This window comes from Oncorhynchus gorbuscha, linkage group LG01 (assembly GCF_021184085.1).
Source record: "Oncorhynchus gorbuscha isolate QuinsamMale2020 ecotype Even-year linkage group LG01, OgorEven_v1.0, whole genome shotgun sequence".
Classification (NCBI taxonomy): Eukaryota; Metazoa; Chordata; class Actinopteri; order Salmoniformes; family Salmonidae; genus Oncorhynchus; species Oncorhynchus gorbuscha.
Window position 1 is genome coordinate 13054862 of NC_060173.1, and position 19932 is coordinate 13074793.

A 19932-nucleotide genomic window follows, 5' to 3' on the forward strand; every position below is an offset into this window, starting at 1 on the left:
GTAATGTTTGGAGTTAGTCTTGTGTCAGGTGAACTGTTGTGTCCTCAACTATGGACTAATCATTTTCCCATAATCTCCAAACAGTTCCCTTTTAATTGCTACCATGGTTACGCATACGCTTTAAATATGTATTCCGTAAGAAACATGTCAATTTAGCCCTATCCCCCATATTGGGCAATTCCCACGAGTGTAAGAGGTTATTAACCAAACACATTTATTTGTCCTCTGCTGCAGGTCAACTTGTGAAAGATCTCATGGAAAAGTAAGAATATGAAGCTGTTTAAACCTAAATATTAGTTGAGAAGCAGGTCAGGGCCATGAACACCTCCTAACAGATGAAGTCCATCAGAACCATGAACACCTCCTAACAGATGAAGTCCATCAGAACCATGAACACCTCTTAACAGATGAAGTCCATCAGAACCATGAACACCTCCTAACAGATGAAGTCCATCAGAACCATGAACACCTCTTAACAGATGAAGTCCATCAGAACCATGAACACCTAACAGATGAAGTCAATCAGAACCATGAACACCTCTTAACAGATGAAGTCCATCAGAACCATGAACACCTCTTAACAGATGAAGTCCATCAGAACCATGAACACCTCCTAACAGATGAAGTCCATCAGAACCATGAACACCTCTTAACAGATGAAGTCCATCAGAACCATGAACACCTCCTAACAGATGAAGTCAATCAGAACCATGAACACCTCCTAACAGATGAAGTCAATCAGAACCATGAACACCTCCTAACAGATGAAGTCAATCAGAACCATGAACACCTCTTAACAGATGAAGTCCATCAGAACCATGAACACCTCCTAACAGTTGAAGTCAATCAGAACCATGAACACCTCTTAACAGATGAAGTCCATCATGCACTTCCTTAACCAGCCAGCTTAGAGCAGTAAATTGCAACAGACAATGGTGCACCCATCAGCATTCTCACAGCATAGATCTCTATGGTCTTACTCCAGTGTCACATATCAACAAACTACACACACAATAATGAAATGCATATGCATACCGCACAACAGAGCAGTGTAGATAGTAGTAGAGTAAAGCCTGGTTAGTGGTTATACTTACATTCATCTCTGGGTTCATGGCCAAGCACCTGCTGTTGGGCCGCGTTTTGACCGTGTTTGCGACCCTTATGTCAGTGTTAGAGTTGTCCCACGTGGGCTTCTGAGGAGGCATGTTCTCTTCCACTTTATCTGGAACACAAAAACAGACAGAGAGACAGACACCACTCCACTGTGAGTATAGGATACCATAGCCTACACTCTACATCTGTCTCCAAGCCAAAATGAGCCATCATCTCAGCCAATGACAATCCACTCCGTCAGTCAGAATGGGAAATCAAACCGAGCATAAAGGAAAAGAGAACAGAAATAGTCACAATGACATTGGTCAAAGTTAAAGCCGTGCAAGCTAGCTATCACTCTCTTTTGGTTCTATGATTTAGCCATTTTGGTCTGTTTTTAACTCCTTGGTTGCATCCTAAATGGCATTTTATTCCCTATCCAGTCCACTACTTTTGACCAGGGCCCATTGGGTTCTGTTTAAAAGTAGTGGACTATATGAGTTAGGGTGCCGTTTAAGACGCAAACCTTAAATAATTGACAATGAGTGACAAGAAGTTGGTAAGACGGCACAAACTGATCTGAACCAGGCTATGGTTCAGCGGCAACTGCACAACCAACATGCTAGTGTTTTGTCATGTTTTTATTTCTTTTTTGAGCGCTCCCATGCATGGGACGATTACTTAGAGTGACTGAGAATACAATCCTCTTCTTTAGACGCTCATTATCTGAAGACTGATCATCTAGAACAGGAAGAAAAGGCAGTTCAGATAGGGACATCCATACGATATCTATAGTTATTCTGTTTATACATTCAAACACCCTTCTCTCTCACTGCTGTCAAAAACCTGTGAACTGAGGAGAAAGGACTATAGGCTACATCCTACTGTCTTCATGAAATACATTATTAGTGAATTAAATCTAACCAAGAGCAGGTTGACATTTAGTGTCATGAGTTTTGTCCTGAAGGTAGAACTGAGTAATTTCCCTTTAGATAGGCCAGCTGCAAAGTTGAAATGGGCTATATTGTAAAGATTCATGCAAATAAGGTTAGGGTTAAGCATTAAGGTTAGCAGTGTGGTTAAGGTTAGGGTTATGTTTAAAATCAGATTTTGGACTTTGTGGCTGTGCTAGCTAGTGACCACTCTGCAGGTGCTGCCTCCAGAACCAGATTCATGATGAAAAAGGCTAACCTGCTAAGCAAGAGCTGTTTATGTTTGATGCACATTGTCTGCTATTAGTATATTAATAACCTTTATCGAAAGACACAGTGTATGACAAATTATAAACATGATTGTTATCTCTGTTTAAACCCCTGTTGACAAAACGGCTTCATACAGTAATACTCTGATCCTTCTGTCTGCATACTAAGCTCACAGACTTGACCATGTGTGTACTGTATAATTAAGATGGAGAAGATTCCAGTGCTGTCTAAAAGTATTCTCACCAACACTGGCCACCCAGCTATGGCGGTCTCTTTCTCTGTCACATCCGCTGATACAGTAACATAGCAGTATTTATGGCAGTAAGGAACCCTGGTGGATTGATGTGAAGAAGCCACACATTCTAAGACACCTCAGTGTCTGGTGTCAACATGCATTCCAGACTTCTAGAAGCATTGCGGCAAATCTCCAGTGTTCTGGTGTGTAGTAGTGAACACAGAGTGAGGCCATTACAGCTGAATAATGTGCCTAACACTAGGCAGCAGCAGGACTGTACACTCTTAGTAAGAATCTAAAAGGGTTATTTGGCTGTACCCATAGGAGAACCCTTTGAAGAACCCTTTTTGGTTCCAGGTAGAACCTTTTTGGGTTCCATGTAGAACCCTTTTCATAGGAAAAGGTGCTCCTGTGGGGTCAGCCAAAGAACCCTTTTTTCTAAGTGTATATAATATGTTTTGCAGGTAGAATGCTCTCCTGCTATAGTTGACAATGCACTGTACTCTATGCAGCATTATTGCCATGGCAACATCTTGTTTCTGTACGAGTATGAGTCAAATGCCTATTTGTAATGGGCCCATTGTATAACAGTGTTGTGCCCTTAAAGTTAAGTCTGTAGTGTATTCTGAGAAGGCAGCTACCTACTCTTTGATATACGCAGCTGACTGTTGTGCATTAACTCTAGGTCTTCTAGTTATTATCCCATAAAGGTGTTTCAGATCATTTTATCATTACAGAAAACACTACAACCATTTTAGAATGTTACAAATCTGTGGTTAAAGTAGAGCGATGCATCCTAATCCCAAATGACACCCTAATTCCCTTTATAGTGCACTACTTTTGACCAGAGCCCATAGGGTTTTGGGAAAAAGTAGTGGACTATATATGGAAAAGAGTGCACTTTTGGACACATACAAGATCTCTGCTGTTGCTTTTTCCTGATCTTGCATAACTGTCTAAAAGAGGGCCAGAACCCTGAATAATGCATGAGAATAGCACTGCACTCTCACACTGCGCTCTCACATTGAACTGAAGTACGTATGCTTTGCTGTGAAAAGTTAGTGTTTAAAAAGGTTCTTGTTCAGAAGGGCATTTTCATATGCTCTTCATTTTTACGACACCCCTGTTTAGGTTACAACCCCTAGACAACAAACACTAGTTCACCTTCATACCCGCTAAATGCCCTCTAAAGTCCAGTGAGCGTGCATGTAAAGTACACTGAGTATGCCAAACATTAGAAACACCATTCGAATATTGAGTTGCCCCCCCCCCAATTTGTCGGTGCACGGATTCTAGAAGGTGTCGAAAGCGTTCCACAGGGATGCTGGCCCATGTTGACTCCAATGCTTCCCACATTTGTGTCAAGTCGGCTGGTTGTCCTTTGGGTGGTGAACCATTCTTGATACACATGGGAAACTGCTGAGCGTGAAAAACCCAGTAGCATAGCAGTTCTTGACACAAATTGGTACACCTGGCACCTACTACCATGCCCCTTTCAAAAGGAACTTGCACCTTTTGTCTTGCCCATTCACCCTCTGAATGGCACAAACACACAATCCATGTCTCAATTGTCTCAAGGTTTAAACATCCTTATTTAACCTGTCTTCTCCCTTCATCTATACAGATTGAAGTGGATTTAACAAGTGACATCAATAAGTGATCATAGCGTTCACCTAGTCAGTCTATGTCATGGAAGGGACAGGTGTTCTTAATGTTTTGTCCACTCAGTGTCTAGCTAATGATCTAGTGAGTGAGAGAACATATCATCAAGTATATAGCATTCAATCTAATTGAACACAATCGTAAACAAATAGGTATCTAGTAAATCAAGTCAAAAGAACATCAGGTGTTTTGTATATGTACTGTATAAAGCATGCCGATCACACTTACCACCCATCTTTTTCCTCAAAGTGGCTTACAAATGAGAAAATAGAAAGAATTTATATAGCAGATGATCAAAAGTAATCAACAAAATAATCTCTCACCATCAACACAGGCTATTATGCAAAAACAGTGTAATATTGTAATTTAAATCTGAATTATATTATAACCACTACTGACCACTACAGGCCTAGTTGTATTTTCATTAAGCAATTGTATACAAGCTACCAAACATACCACTTGCCCCATAGACAAAGACATAGAATGACCAGTAATCCCATAGACATAGAATGACCAGTAATCCCATAGACATAGAATGACCAGTAATCCCATAGACATAGAATGACCAGTAATCCCATAGACATAGAATGACCAGTAATCCCATAGACATAGAATGACCAGTAATCCCATAGACATAGAATGACCAGTAATCCCATAGACATAGAATGACCAGTAATCCCATAGACATAGAATGACCAGTAATCCCATAGACATAGAATGACCAGTAATCCCATAGACATAGAATGACCATAGTAATCCCATAGTAATCCCATAGACATAGAATGACCAGTAATCCCATAGACATAGAATGACCAGTAATCCCATAGACATAGAATGACCAGTAATCCCATAGACATAGAATGACCAGTAATCCCATAGACATAGAATGACCAGTAATCCCATAGACATAGAATGACCAGTAGTCCCATAGACATAGAATGACCAGTAGTCCCATAGACATAGAATGACCAGTAATCGCATAGACATAGAATGACCAGTAATCCACATAGACAGAGAATGACCAGTAATCCCATAGACATAGAATGACCAGTAATCCCCATAGACATAGAATGACCAGTAATCCCATAGACATAGAATGACCAGTAATCCCATAGACATAGAATGACCAGTAATCCCATAGACATAGAATGACCAGTAATCCCATAGACATAGAATGACCAGTAATCCCATAGACATAGAATGACCAGTAATCCCATAGACATAGAATGACCAGTAATCCACATAGACAGAGAATGACCAGTAATCCCATAGACATAGAATGACCAGTAATCCCCATAGACATAGAATGACCAGTAATCCCATAGACATAGAATGACCAGTAATCCCATAGACATAGAATGATCGTTCCAATCATGATATTTCTATGAAGGGCCCTTCAAAAGACATCTACTGCAGAACAGTTGTAAGCGACACGAGTCAGCAATAAGATAAAAGCTTTTCAAAAGGTGAGTTAAATCAAAGCTATTTACATACAGCTCTGAGGTAAATCAATCAAACAATCAATTAAATGTCTAAGTAAATTAATAATATATATTTTGAAAGCATATTAAATTAAATGTATGATGACATGGTGTGGAATTATGCAATTGTTATGATGGTTGAAAACTGTTCAAAACGATCAGTCATGCTGGCTAATGATCTCTTTATCCCTTTAGATGATTCAGCATTGTCCTTCATATGTTCTCTCCAGCTCTCTTCAGATCAAACCCTACAGAGCAGAATAGCTTTGTGCCTTTTTACAAAGTACATAATTGTTCAAGCCCCTTCAAAGCAGAATAAATATAGTCGTCTCTTAAATGACGTAAATGAACATTTAAAAATGAGAGAATTAAAAAAAGCAAAACAGTGAGATGCGTGCAGCTGTGACCAAACACTAGCTACGGTACGGTATACTGCATACCTTTGTCCACTGAAGAGGCAGGTATTGAAAAAAAATCAGGAGTGCACAGTTACTTTTAAAAAGGTTTTCCCGATAATCAAATCACTAAACAAACACATATAGAACAAACCACAAGCATACAAAAATGCATTTTTATCTCTTGGAATTCTATTCTCACAGGTCCACGGGTATATCGAGGACGCTTTTCTGATTCCTACCTAGCTCCTCCAGCTCTGAGGTCATGGATTTGGAGCGCATGGCCATGGACAGGGCAGCGGGAGGAGTCCTACGTGGAGGTGTGGCCACTGCAATGACACAACACACAAAAGCACAGGTATATTCAAGGATGTGATAGAGCGGACTGTATGTTCTACATTATACATTTCTATCTGAGAGTTCTGTAATGTTACATCATCCCGTACAGGCCCCAAGAGTTTGTTGACTCCTTAATTGAAGAGGATGGAATCGTGGCAATGGCTGGAGTGGAATGGTATTCATGTGGTTGATGCCATTCCATTCGCTTCGTTCCAGCCATTATCATAAGCCGTCCTCCCCTCAGTAGCCTCCAGTGGTAGACAGGGATGTTTTAAAAGCAGGCAAACTTTTTTTAAATGCCTGTACTACAGCAATGCCGGATTGTTCATGTGACAACGTCACAAGTCTCGCAGGGTGACACCAATCAAGCAGGGTGACGCCATGCAAGCGCCAAGTTCTGTAGCAATCTTCTAACAAAAACTTCTAAAAATGTATTTCCCAAATATGCCCCTGACAGTGCAGTTACAGCCACTTTGAATTGGACCTGTGCTGCAGTACAGGTTAACTTTGAATGCCCCAAACTGTAAAACCACCGTCTCAACTTCAAGGCTAAAAAGCACCAGTCAATATTCTTCTAGTAGTCAGCTTCTAGCTGCCTGATACATTACAGTACAGTACAAGGATGGGCCACCACGGTTTAGAACCACCTGGATTCAAATACTATTTGAAATATATATTTTAAAAAACTTTGAGCATTTGCTCTAGCCTGCCTGGAGTATGGGGTTTAATGTTTAGGGTCCATCTATTGGTCCATTAAGCCAGGCAAACTAAATCGAGGACAGATTAAGTATTTCAAATGATTTCAAATAGTATTTGAACCCAGCTCTGGTTTGAGGACCATTTGGGACCCTCACTGTGGATTCACCCCAACCGATCAGACATTGATCCCACTGGCCAGGTGGTGTAGGACAGAGCAGCAAGGTGAGAAACAGAGAGTATAAGAGGCTTACCTTTCTTCCTGGCCGTGTCATCAGGGTCCAGATTCCTGCTAACTGTCACCACTTTGATGATGAGCCGGTTGCCCCCGTGTCGGATCGTATTGACCACCTGTTTGTGGCCCACCTTCACAACATTTTCCTGGTTCACCTGAAAAACAGAGTACAATACACCTGGGAGTCAGTTCAACATGAACCTTCAGGAGTCAATGTAACATCACAACCCTAAAATACAGCTGTAACAGAACACATTCCATCAGACGTTACATCTCTCAATAACAACTCACTATCAAGCTGATATGAACTCGGGCAAGGTCAACATCACTTCAGGACTCAATGACTGGAAAGAAATAGAACATTACAACCCTAAAATATAATTGTAACACATCCTTATCCCCATGGAAACAAATCTCCACCATCAAGCTCATCTGAAATGCAGCATATCTTCATCACTCCATGACTCAACTTCAGTGTAAAACCACAACCCTTAAAATAGAAATGCAACAACCCGGCAAAACTTGGCAAAGTATTGAGGTTTGACTGAGATTAACGGTGATTATATATCTTCAGTAGTTTTTCAGTATTTCCTGCTCAGCGTTCTCTTGTGGTGTTTCAACCAGGTTTTATGGACTGATTCCAGCACAGTATTTCCTGCTTGGAGGTCTCTGGTGGTATTTCAACCAGGTTTTATGGACTGATTCCAGCACAGTATTTCCTGCTTGGAGGTCTCTGGTGGTAATTCCAACCATCCTGTATAACAGATGTATTGTACACTCTTCGAAAAAAAGGGTGCTATTTATAACCAATATAACCTTTATAATACATAAATCTATAACCTGCCTTGGAACCTTTTTTGTTCCAGGCAGAACCGTTTTGGGTTCCATCTCGAACCCCTTCCACGGAAGGCTTCTGAAGTTTGTAATTTCCACTTAGAAATGTCACACCTAATTTTCCTTCACAAAACACTGATCAACTTTTAGAAAATATCCATTAATTATAATCCACATAATAATTCACATTTCTTGTTACTCAAATTAAGACCCTACATCTGTACACTGTGCTGCAATCTAATAAACTGTTAAATGGACTGTTCTCATTTCTGTATTTCCTGGCCAGAGGTGGTCTCTGAGGTGTTCAACCAGCCTGTATTTTCACTGTGCTGCTGTCTAATGAATGATTGTTTCCAGCCACTCAATCAGGTCCTCAAATCAGGCCCAGGTAACTTTAGGCACCACTAGCTAAAAATGAATGGAAGAAATATGACATGTGACCAATATCACCTGAAATCTCCTCAAATCAACTCAATGTAAAGATGATTTGGCCTTTTAAATCAATTCCATAGATTTTAAACTAACTGTGGCTCTAGTTAGCTGTAGTTTGTAGTGGCTGTTTAAAGAAAACCGACCCATAGATTACAATTTCTCCTGGCCCATGGACTACATTCTGGGTGATGAACCATCTAACATCATGTTGTAAAATAGTGTACTACTCCTTTACTGCCTGTCCCACTCTTGAATACAAAAATAAAAAACTGCTGCTCCTAGCCATTTTTTCACTCATCCTCTTCTAATAACACAGTACAGTATGATATCATCTTCTAATAACACAGTACAGTATGACATCCTCCTCTTCTAATAATACAGTACAGTATGATATCATCCTCTTCTAATAATACAGTACAGTATATCATCATCCTCTTCTAATTTACATTTACATTTAAGTCATTTAGCAGACGCTCTTATCCAGAGCGACTTAGTACAGTATGATATCATCCTCTTCTAATAATACAGTACAGTATATCATCATCCTCTTCTAATAATACAGTACAGTATGATATCATCCTCTTCTAATATACAGTACAGTAGGAGATAATCCTCTTCTAATAATACAGTACAGTAGGAGATAATCCTCTTTAACACAGTACAGTATGACCTCATCCTCTTCTAATAACACAGTACAGTATGATATCATCCTCTTCTAATAATACAATACAGTAGGAGATAATCCTCTTCTAACGCAGTACAGTATGATATCATCCTCTTCTAATATACAGTACAGTATGATATCATCCTCTTCCAATAATACAGTACATATATGATATCATCCTCTTCTAATAATACAGTACAGATATGATATCTTCCTCTTCCAATAATACAGTACATATATGATATATATATCATATTCTAATAACAAAGTAGAGTATGATATTATCCTCTTCTAATAACATACAATAACATTACAGTAGATCTGTTCTGGGTGACACAGACAAAGACAGAATCAGCATATGCTCTCGGAGCTAGAGCCAACAATCACTCTCAAAACGGGGTTCCTGTCATAAACAACTATCATATCAAACACGCTCTCCACTTTTACTCATCATAAAGGTTCTCAATCTCCATCACAAAGCTAGACAGCTAATACGGAGAGATCTGGGGGGCAGTATTACTGAGCCAAGCCTGAAGCCAGTGGAGTGTCTTCATCATTATAGGGACAGTATAGTATTGATCCAAGCCTGAAGCCAGTGGAGTGTCTTCATCATTATAGGGACAGTATAGTATTGATCCAAGCCTGAAGCCAGTGGAGTGTCTTCATCATTATAGGGACAGTATAGTATTGATCCAAGCCTGAAGCCAGTGGAGTGTCTTCATCATTATAGGGACGGTATAGTATTGATCCAAGCCTGAAGCCAGTGGAGTGTCTTCATCATTATAGGGACAGTACTGTAATCAAACACTTCATGAGAGCCCATGAGCTCATGTCAATAGGCTATTAGCTCATGTCAATAGGCTATGAGCTCATGTCAATAGGCTATGAGCTCATGTCAATAGGCTATGAGCTCATGTCAATAGGCTATGAGCTCATGTCAATAGGCTATGAGCTCATGTCAATAGGCTATTAGCTCATGTCAATAGGCTATTAGCTCATGTCAATAGGCTATTAGCTCATGTCAATAGGCTATTAGCTCATGTCAATAGGCTATTAGCTCATGTCAATAGGCTATGAGCTCATGTCAATAGGCTATGAGCTCATGTCAATAGGCTATGAGCTCATGTCAATAGGCTATGAGTTCATGTCAATAGGCTAGTAGCTCATGTCAATAGGCTATTAGCTCATGTCAATAGGCTATGAGCTCATGTCAATAGGCTATGATCTCATGTCAATAGGCTATTAGCTCATGTCAATAGGCTATGAGCTCATGTCAATAGGCTATTAGCTCATGTCAATAGGCTATTAGCTCATGTCAATAGGCTATGAGCTCATGTCAATAGGCTCATGTCAATAGGCTATGAGCTCATGTCAATAGGCTATGAGCTCATGTCAATAGGCTATGAGCTCATGTCAATAGGCTATGAGCTCATGTCAATAGGCTATGAGCTCATGTCAATAGGCTATGAGCTCATGTCAATAGGCTATGAGCTCATGTCAATAGGCTATGAGCTCATGTCAATAGGCTATGCAATTGTGTGAGAAAACAGAGTGATGGCGTCTACTAAAAATAGGATCCCATCAGCTGTCTATAGGCCAGGCCTATAATATCTATTTAAGTGCATAGATGACATGTATTTTTCCCCTGCTCCTGTTCCGAAACAGGTGCATGATAATGGTCCATTCTAAATCAAAACTAATTTCACACATATATTATTTAGTATATGTAAAGATAAGATTAAATCAAATCAAATTTGAATTTGTACATGCCCCGAATACAACAGGTGTAGAGTGAAATGCTTACAAGCTATTAACCATCAATGCAGTTTATAAAAATAAGTGTTAAGAATGTATTTACTAAAATAAACTACAATAAACAAATAAGAAATTGCAAATAATTAAAGAGCAACAATAAAACAACAGTAGTGAGGCTATAAACAGGCAGTACTGGTACAGAACCAATGTGCAGGGGTACAGGTTAGTCAAGGTAATTGAGGTAATATGTACATGTAGGTAGAGTTAAAGTGACTATGCATAGATAATAAACAGAGAGTAGTAGCAGCCTAAAAATTGGGGTGGGGAGGTCAATGCAAATAGTCCAGGTAGCCATTTGATTAGCTGCCTAGGAGTCTTATGGCTTGGGGGTAGAAGCTTTTATAAAGCCTGTTGGACCGAGACTTGGTGCTCCGGTACCTCTTGCCATGTGTGGTAGCAGAGAGAACAGTCTAGGACTAGGATGGCTGGAGTCTTTGGCAATTTGTAGGGCCATCCTCTGACACCGCCTGGTATAGAAGTCCTGGATGGCAGGAAGATTGGCCCCAGTGATGTACTGGGCCGTATGCACTACCCTTTGTAGTGCCTTGCGGTCAGAGGCCGAGCAGTTGCCATACCAGGGGGTGATGCAACCTGTCAGGATGCTCTCAATGGTGCAGCTGTAGAACTTTCTGAGGATCTGAGGACCCATGCCAAATTATTTCAGCCTCCTGAGGGGGAACAGGCATTGTCGTGCCCTCTTCACAACTGTCTTGGTGTGTTTTGGACCATGATAGTTTGTTGGTGATGTGGACACCAAAGTTGTAGAAGCTCTCAACCTGCTCCACTACAGCCCAGTCGATGAGAATGGGGGCGTGCTCGGCTCTCCTTTTTCTGTAGTCCACGATCAACTCCTTTGTCTTGATCATGTTGAGGGAGAGGTTGTTATTGTCTATGATGACCTCCCTATAGGCTGTCTCATTGTTGTCGGTGATCAGGCCTACCACTGTTGTGTCATCTGCAAACTTATTGATGATGTTGGGAGTCATGCTTGGCCATGCAGTCATTGGTGAACAGGGAGTACAGAAGGGGACTAAGCACGCACCCCTGAGGGGCCCCCGTGTTGAGGATCAGCTTGGCAGATGTGTTGCTACCTGTCGTGATTCCACCTGTCACCAGAGGGCAGCAGAGACAATGATACTCAGGTGTGTCCTATTACTCATTATGATTTCCCTGTTAATAGAGGTGTGTTTTCTGATTACTTTTGCAGAAGCTTGAATTGTTTACCTTGTGCTTTTGTTTCCTGAGTGAGTTTTTGAGACTTAGTGTTTGTTGTTTTTTCCAGTGTACTGTGATCCTGTGGCTACTGTTTATCAGTAAAGTATTTATGTTTATCCTTAACTACCGATTCCTCGTCTGGTCTCTGCACCTGGGTCCAACATCACCACGTCACTGTTATACCTACCCTTACCACCTGGGGGCGGCCCCCGTCAAGTAGTCCATGATCGAGTTGCAATGGGAGTTGTTTAGTCCCAGTGCCCTTAGCTTAGTGAATAGTCTGATGGGTGACTTTATTAGCCTATCACTTGTGAATTATATATTTTCACTTGTGAATGATGCCTAGCTTGTGTGTAGGCAGGCAAGAAACAGAGCATGCCTATTATTTGCGACCTCTTCAAATCATAGTTCCACACCTCATGTAGCCTAGCCCATGGGCCTATGTGTTTTGATAAGGTTCGGACATGTATCACAACTAACCTGGCCAAATAACTTCTTCAAATTAAGCACAATAATCCACTTTACAACTGGTGTAGAGCCTAACATGCATACTGTACATAGGCTGCGTGTGAGCTTGATTTCCCCCATAAATATGCACCTCTATAATAAAGCGTTACATGCATAATTACATTTGGGGTCTTTTACACTAATTGATTGCATTTTGGAACACTCGTGCTTATAGCCTACTGTCGTGTGTGCATTGTTGCGCTTATTATGTGAAGAAATAGTCAAATATTTTATCAACATTTTAAGCTAAACATTCTCATCTGGTTCATCAGCCTCATTGCTTTTAAAACTTTTTTGATGCGAGTGGTTGTATTAATTTGGGATCTATCGCATCCCACAACTGTCCCAGACTATGTTTGGAATATTTATTTCTCACAAATGTGACCAATAGAATAGTTCAACTTTAGTACTACGGGGTTAGTAGATTGCCATAGGCTCGTGCATTTGCTGTTCGTTAGGCTTACTTATCTTATTGGCTGACAAAAATTCAATGTGGACAGTTTTTCTATCTTAAATATGCGCTTCAGAATTTATTAAGGAGGAAGTGCGCAGTCGCGTCCTCTGTGTCCGTCTTCATTTGTAGCCTTAGATGCCTGTGAGAAGAACCCGATCACGTGATGGCCAATGGCTAATTTGAATTGAGATATCTGAGAGAGCCATGAGAGTGAGAGGTGCTTCGGAGCACACAGCCGGGAGAAGGGAATTATTAGTCACACCCTGATCTGTTTCACCCGTTTTCGTGATCATCTCCACCCCCCGCTAGGTGTCACCCATCTTCCCCATTATCCCCTGTGTATTTATACCGGTGTTCTCTGTCTGTTGCCAGTTTTTGTTGTTCGTAAAACCTACCAGGGTTTGTTTCCCTGATCCTGTCTGTATTCCTGCTCCTGTTTTCTAGTCCTTCCTGGTTTTGACCGTTCTGCCTGCCCTGACTCTGAGACTGCCAGCCGTTTTGTACCTTACCCGACCATTCTGGATTACTGACCCCTGCCTGCCCTGACCCTGAGACTGCCTGCCGTTCTGGACCCGTTTCACCCTTTCTGGATTACTGACCCCTGCCTGCCCTGACCCTGAGACTGCCTGCCGTTCTGGACCCGTTTCACCCTTTCTGGATTACTGACCCCTGCCTGTCCTGACCCTGAGACTGCCTGCCGTTCTGGGCCCGTTTCACCCTTTCTGGATTACTGACCCCTGCCTGCCCTGACCCTGAGACTGCCTGCCGTTCTGGGCCCGTTTCACCCTTTCTGGATTACTGACCCCTGCCTGCCCTGACCCTGAGACTGCCTGCCGTTCTGGGCCTGTTTCACCCTTTCTGGATTACTGACCCCTGCTTGCCTTGACCCGTCATTCATCTGCCCCTGTGGTTGTGATAAACTCATGTTACTTCTACACTGTCTGCATCTGGGTCTTACCTAAATGTGATATTATTATATTCAGCCCAAGGGCACAATGGCCACTGACTGGAAAAGGTCTGGATTTTTTTTAGGGGGCACTCGGAGGATGCTGCCGGAAAATTTGAGGCATTATCAAGTGCTCGTCAAATTGTAATTGAGAGACTGATGAGGTGTGTGCAGCCTGTGCAAGAAGCAAATCCGTGCTCATGCAACTTTTTTCTAATTATCATTAGAGTTGCATCATGCAGCTTTATAATGTATAATTAATTTAACATATAGCCCAACGTTTGTATCACAACTAAAGTTGCAAAACAACTCTAAATGAAGCATTAAGCCTAAATTAAGCATATAGGTGGACCAGTTTATTTGCCAACCGCTTAACACGGAATAGCGTACTCCCCCAGAAATTGTTAGGAGAAAATATCCTTTCTACTTTATTCAGCTATGTTCAATTGTATTCTTCACACTATAAACTAAAACTAAAAAGCTAAGTTTATAGAGACATACCCCAAAAGAATTGCAGCTGTAATTGCTGCAAAAGGTAGCTCTATAAAGTATTGAACTTTGGTGGGTGAATAGTTATGCACGCTCAAGTTCTGTTCTTTTGTCTTGTTTCTTGTTTGTTTCAGTATAAAAAAATATTTTGCTTAATTCAAAGTGGTAGGCATGTGGTGTAAATCAAATGATACAACCCCCCCCCCCAAAAAAATATATATATTTTAATTCCAGGTTGTAAGGCAACACAATAGGAAAAAATGCTAAGGGGAGTGAATACTTTGGCAAGCCACTGTAACGAGGTCTCAGGACTGGAGGGGGCGTGACGAGATCCTCTGTCAACCCCCCAAACAGGAAATCTCACCCTTGTCTTTTAATCTGGTTAATTAATCTAGTTATATTTGGACAACAGAGTCTGAGACAGAGAGGCCTCTAGCCCCACACACACACATACGCAAAAAAAAACATGGGGGAGAGGAACCAGATGTTTAATTTAACAAAATAAAATTTCTCACAAAATCAGATCCCAAAATCGGCTTACTGTAATGCTTTATACTGAATGACCCTGCATGCATGGCTTACACACACACACACACACACACACACACACACACACACACACACACACACACACACACACACACACACACACACACACACACACACACACACACACACACACACACACACACACACACACACACACACACACACTAATTAAGGGAAGAGTGTTGCTCTGTGGTCTATATCCCAATGCGTCATTAAAGCCTGATGAAATGATGACTTTGTCCCTGATCAGCCAACATGGACTCTACAATACACAGAATGGATTAGAAGATGCTGAGCCCTCCATTTTACTCCTCTTATCTGTTCACTAAGGGTTGCTTTCGTCTTTGGCTGTGTCCCAAGAAAATATTGACACCCTGGATAAATATGAGCAAATATTACTGCTTAAAATAAAACATTCAAATACTGAGCTACACTACATGGCCAAAAGTATGTGGACTGCTCGTCAAACATCTCAATCCAAAATCATGGGTATTAATATGGAGTTGGTCCAGCCTTTGCTGCTAGATGTTGAAATATTGCTGCATGGACTTGCTTCCATTCAGTCACAACAGCATTAGTGAGGTTAGCACTAAATTTTTGGCGATTAGGCCTGACTCGCAGTTGACGTTCCAATTCATCCTAAAGGTGTTCAATAGGGTTGAGGTCAGGGCTCTGTGCATGCCAGTCAAGTACTTCCGCACCAAAATCAACAACCATTTCTGTATGGACCTCGCTTTGTGCACGGGGCATTGTCATGTTGAAACAGGAAAGGGCCTTCCCCAAACTGTTGTCACAATGTTGGAAGCACAGAATAGTCTGTATGCTGTATCGTGAAGATTTCCCTTCACTGGAACTAACGGACAAAGCCCAAACCATTAAAAACAGCCCCAGTCCATTATTCCTCCTCCACCAAACTTTTCAGTTGGTACTATTCATTTGAGCAGTTAACATTCTCCTGGCATCCGCCAAACCCAGATTCGTCCGTCTAACTGCCAGATGGTGAAGTGTCATTCATCACTTCAGAGAACGTGTGTCCACTGCTCCAGAGTCCAATGGTGGCGAGTTTTATACCACTCCAAGCGGCACTTGGCATTGTGCATGGTGAACTTAGGCTTGTGTGTGTCTGCTCGGCCATGGAAAACCATTTCATGAAGCTCCCGACAAACAGTAATTGTGCTGACATTGCTTCCAGAGGCAGTTTGGAACACTATAGTGAGTGTTGCAACCGAGGACAGACAATTGTTTGATGATTTTCAGCGGTCCCGTTCTGTGAGCTTGTGTGGCCTACCACTTCCCGGCTGAGCCGTTGTTGATCATAGATGTTTTCATTTCACAATACCAGCACTTACAGTTGACCGGGGCAGCTCTAGCAGGGCAGAAATTTTATTAACTGACTTGTTGGAAAGGTGGCATCCTATGACGGAATGTCACAGAGCTCTTCAGTAAGGCTATTCTACTGCAAAGGTTTGTCTATGGAGATTGCATGGCTGCGTGTTCAATTTTATACACCTGTCAGGAACGGGTGTGGCTGAAATTGCAGTGTATATTGTATGCTCATAGAATTGCTCAGAGAAAGATATTTTGTTTAACAAGTTATATATATATACTTTTTCTTGGTAGGTAGGGGTAAAGGTTGTTGGTACCCCTGATTTCAATGCCTTTCAATACCACAGCTTTTGAGGACAACCACACTGAGCGGACCCATGGAAGCAAAATAGCCCCATAACATCAAGTAAGTGCTGGTATTGTGAGATTTGAGACTGGGATGGAGGTTCACCTTCCAGCAGGACAATGACCCTAAGCATACTGCTAAAGCAACACTCGAGTGGTTCAAAGGGAAACATTTAAATGTCTTGGAATGGCCTAGTCAAATCCCAGACCTCAATCCAAATGAGAATCTGTGGTATGACTTAAAGATTGTTGTTTATCAGCAAAACCCATCCAACTTGAAGTAGCTGGAGCAGTTTTGTCTTGAAGAATGGGCAAAAATCCCAGTGGCTAGATGTGCCAAGCTTATAGAGACATACCCTAAAATACTTGCAGCTGTAATTGCTGCAAAGGGAGGCTCTACAAAGTATTGATTTTTGGGGGGTGAATAGTTATACGTGCTTTAGTTTAGTTTTTTTGACTTATTTTATTGCCCGCAAGTCAATAACCCCAAGCCCATCTACAAATCCAAAGGGAAATAGTTAAATGGGCCACAATATCAACATTTTGAAATGGTCATCTCATTCTCCGCATTTAATACCCAATTTTGACCCATACATTAAAAAAAAAAACATTTTTATTACTTGTTAAACAAAATCGCTTTCTCTGAGGAATTGTATTATGAAATAATATAATTTCCCTCCAAAATTTGAGCGTACAATGTAGCTCAGTATTTGATTTATTTGATACACTCATTTTTGCTCATATTTATCAAGGATGTCAATCATTTCGGATCCCACTGTAAAAAGTACTCCAGAGAGACGCACCAGTCTAAGGCACTGCATCTCAGTGCTTGAGACGTCACTACAGACACCCTGGTTTGAATCCAGGCTGTATCACAACCAGCCGTGATTGGGAGTTCCATAGGGCGGCGCACAATTGGCTCAGCGTTGTCGAGGTTTGGCCGGTGTAGGCAGTCATTGTAAATAATAATTTGTTCTTAAAACTGACTTGCAGGGCCTCCCGGGTGGCGCAGTGGTTAAGGGCGCTGTACTGCAGCGCTAGCTGCGCCACCAGAGACTCTGGGTTCTCGCCCAGGCTCTGTCGTAACCGGCCGCGACCGGGAGGTCCGTGGGGTGACGCACAATTGGCCTAGCGTCGTCCGGGTTCGTGAGGGCTTGGCCGGTAGGGATATCCTTGTCTCATCACACACCAGCGACCCCTGTGGCGGGCCGGGCGCAGTGCACGCTAACCAAGGTTGCCAGGTGCACGGTGTTTCCTCCGACACATTGGTGCGGCTGGCTTCCAGGTTGGATGCTGTGTTAACTTCTTCGAGATAGGGGGTGCTCTTAATTTTTGGATAAAAAAACGTTCCCGTTTTAAACAAGATATTTTGTCACGAAAAGATGCTCGACTATGCATGTAATTGACAGCTTTGGAAAGAAAAAAAACTCTGACGTTTCCAAAACTGCAGAAATATTGTCTGTGAGTGCCCCAGAACTAATGCTACAGGCGAAACCAAGATTACATTTCATACAGGAAATGGTCCAGATTTTGAATGTGCTGTGTTCCAATTTCTCCTTATATGGCTGTGAATGCGCCAGGAATGAGCCCGCATTTTCTTTCGTTTCCCCAAGGTGTATGCAGCATTGTGACGTATTTGTAGGCATATCATTGGAAGATTGACCATAAGAGACTGCATATATCAGGTGTCCGCCCGGTCTCCTCCGTCGAAATTATTGCGTAATCTCCAGATCCATGCGCGTTTCCATTTTCTTCAGAGGAGAAAGTCAACTGCCACGAATGATTTATCATCGATAGATATGTGAAAAACACCTTGAGGATTGATTCTAAACAACGTTTGCCATGTTTCTGTCGATATTATGGAGTTAATTTGGAAAAGTTTGCATTGTAATGACTTAATTTTCGGGGGTTTTTCTTACCCAAACGTGATGAACAAAACGGAGCGATTTGTCCTACACAAATAATCTTTTTGGAAAAACTGAACATTTGCTATCTAACTGAGAGTCTCCTCATTGAAAACATCTGAAGTTCTTCAAAGGTAAATTATTTTATTTGAATGCCTTTCTTGTTTTTGAGAAAATGTTGCATGCTGAATGCTAGGCTTAATGCTATGCTAGCTATCAATACTCTTACACAAATGCTTGTTTAGCTATGGTTCAAAAGCATATTTTGAAAATCTGAGATGACAGTGTTGTTAACAAAAGGCTAAGCTTGAGAGCAAATATATTTATTTCATTTCATTTGCGATTTTCATGAATAGTTAACGTTGCGTTATGGTAATGACTTGAGGCTATAAATAGGATCCCGGATACGGGATTGCTCGTCGCAACAGGTTAAGAAGCAGTGCGGCTTGGTTGGGTTGTGTATCGGAGGACGCATGACTTTCAACCTTCGTCTCTCCCGAGCTCGTACGGGAGTTGTAGCTATGAGACAAGATAGTAGCTCCTAAACAATTGGATTCCACGAAATTGGGGAGAAAAAGGTGTAAAATTCAACAACAACAAAAATTACTTGCCTAGTTAAATAAAGGTCAAATTTGTATTTTTTTATTTTTAACCTCTGCGCACCAAACCCGTTAGCGGGATGAAATTCGACAACATACGGTGATCGCTACGTAAATAGTCATATTAAACATTCATGAAAATATAAGTGTTTCGAAAGCCTAGAATCTTGCTAATCCAACTGCATTGTCAGATTTAAAAAGGGATTTACTGTGAAAGAATACCCCCATAAAAAACAACTATTTCAACCAGCACAGGCGTAACAAAATCAAAATCTGCAATAAAATAAATAGTTTACCTTTGACGATCTTCCTCTATTTGCAATCCCAATGCTCATTGTTACACAATGAATGGTATTTTGTCTGATAAAATCCATTTTTATAGCCTAACACGAAACATTTTATGAACCTTGTGTCGTGAATTCCATCTCATTCCATTTTCGACAACACATTTGATGTAAACTAAACGTGACTTTTCCAGTCATGTTTGGTTTCATTGCAATCAACTGGTTTGTTTGT

The 19932-nt window shown here is 41.3% G+C and overlaps 1 protein-coding gene across 1 annotated transcript in view; it reads right to left on the reverse strand.

Moving 5' to 3' along the window:
- Positions 1 to 19932, reverse strand: part of LOC124033248 (SH3 and multiple ankyrin repeat domains protein 2-like) — a 209048-nt gene that overhangs the window by 11683 nt on the left and 177433 nt on the right. Inside the window, exons 16-18 of the mRNA XM_046345236.1 lie at positions 7357 to 7492; positions 6310 to 6396; positions 1095 to 1222 (exon numbers count right to left, since the gene is read on the reverse strand). Coding sequence (XP_046201192.1) covers positions 1095 to 1222; positions 6310 to 6396; positions 7357 to 7492 — 351 coding nt within the window. The remainder of the gene's footprint in view (positions 1 to 1094; positions 1223 to 6309; positions 6397 to 7356; positions 7493 to 19932) is intronic.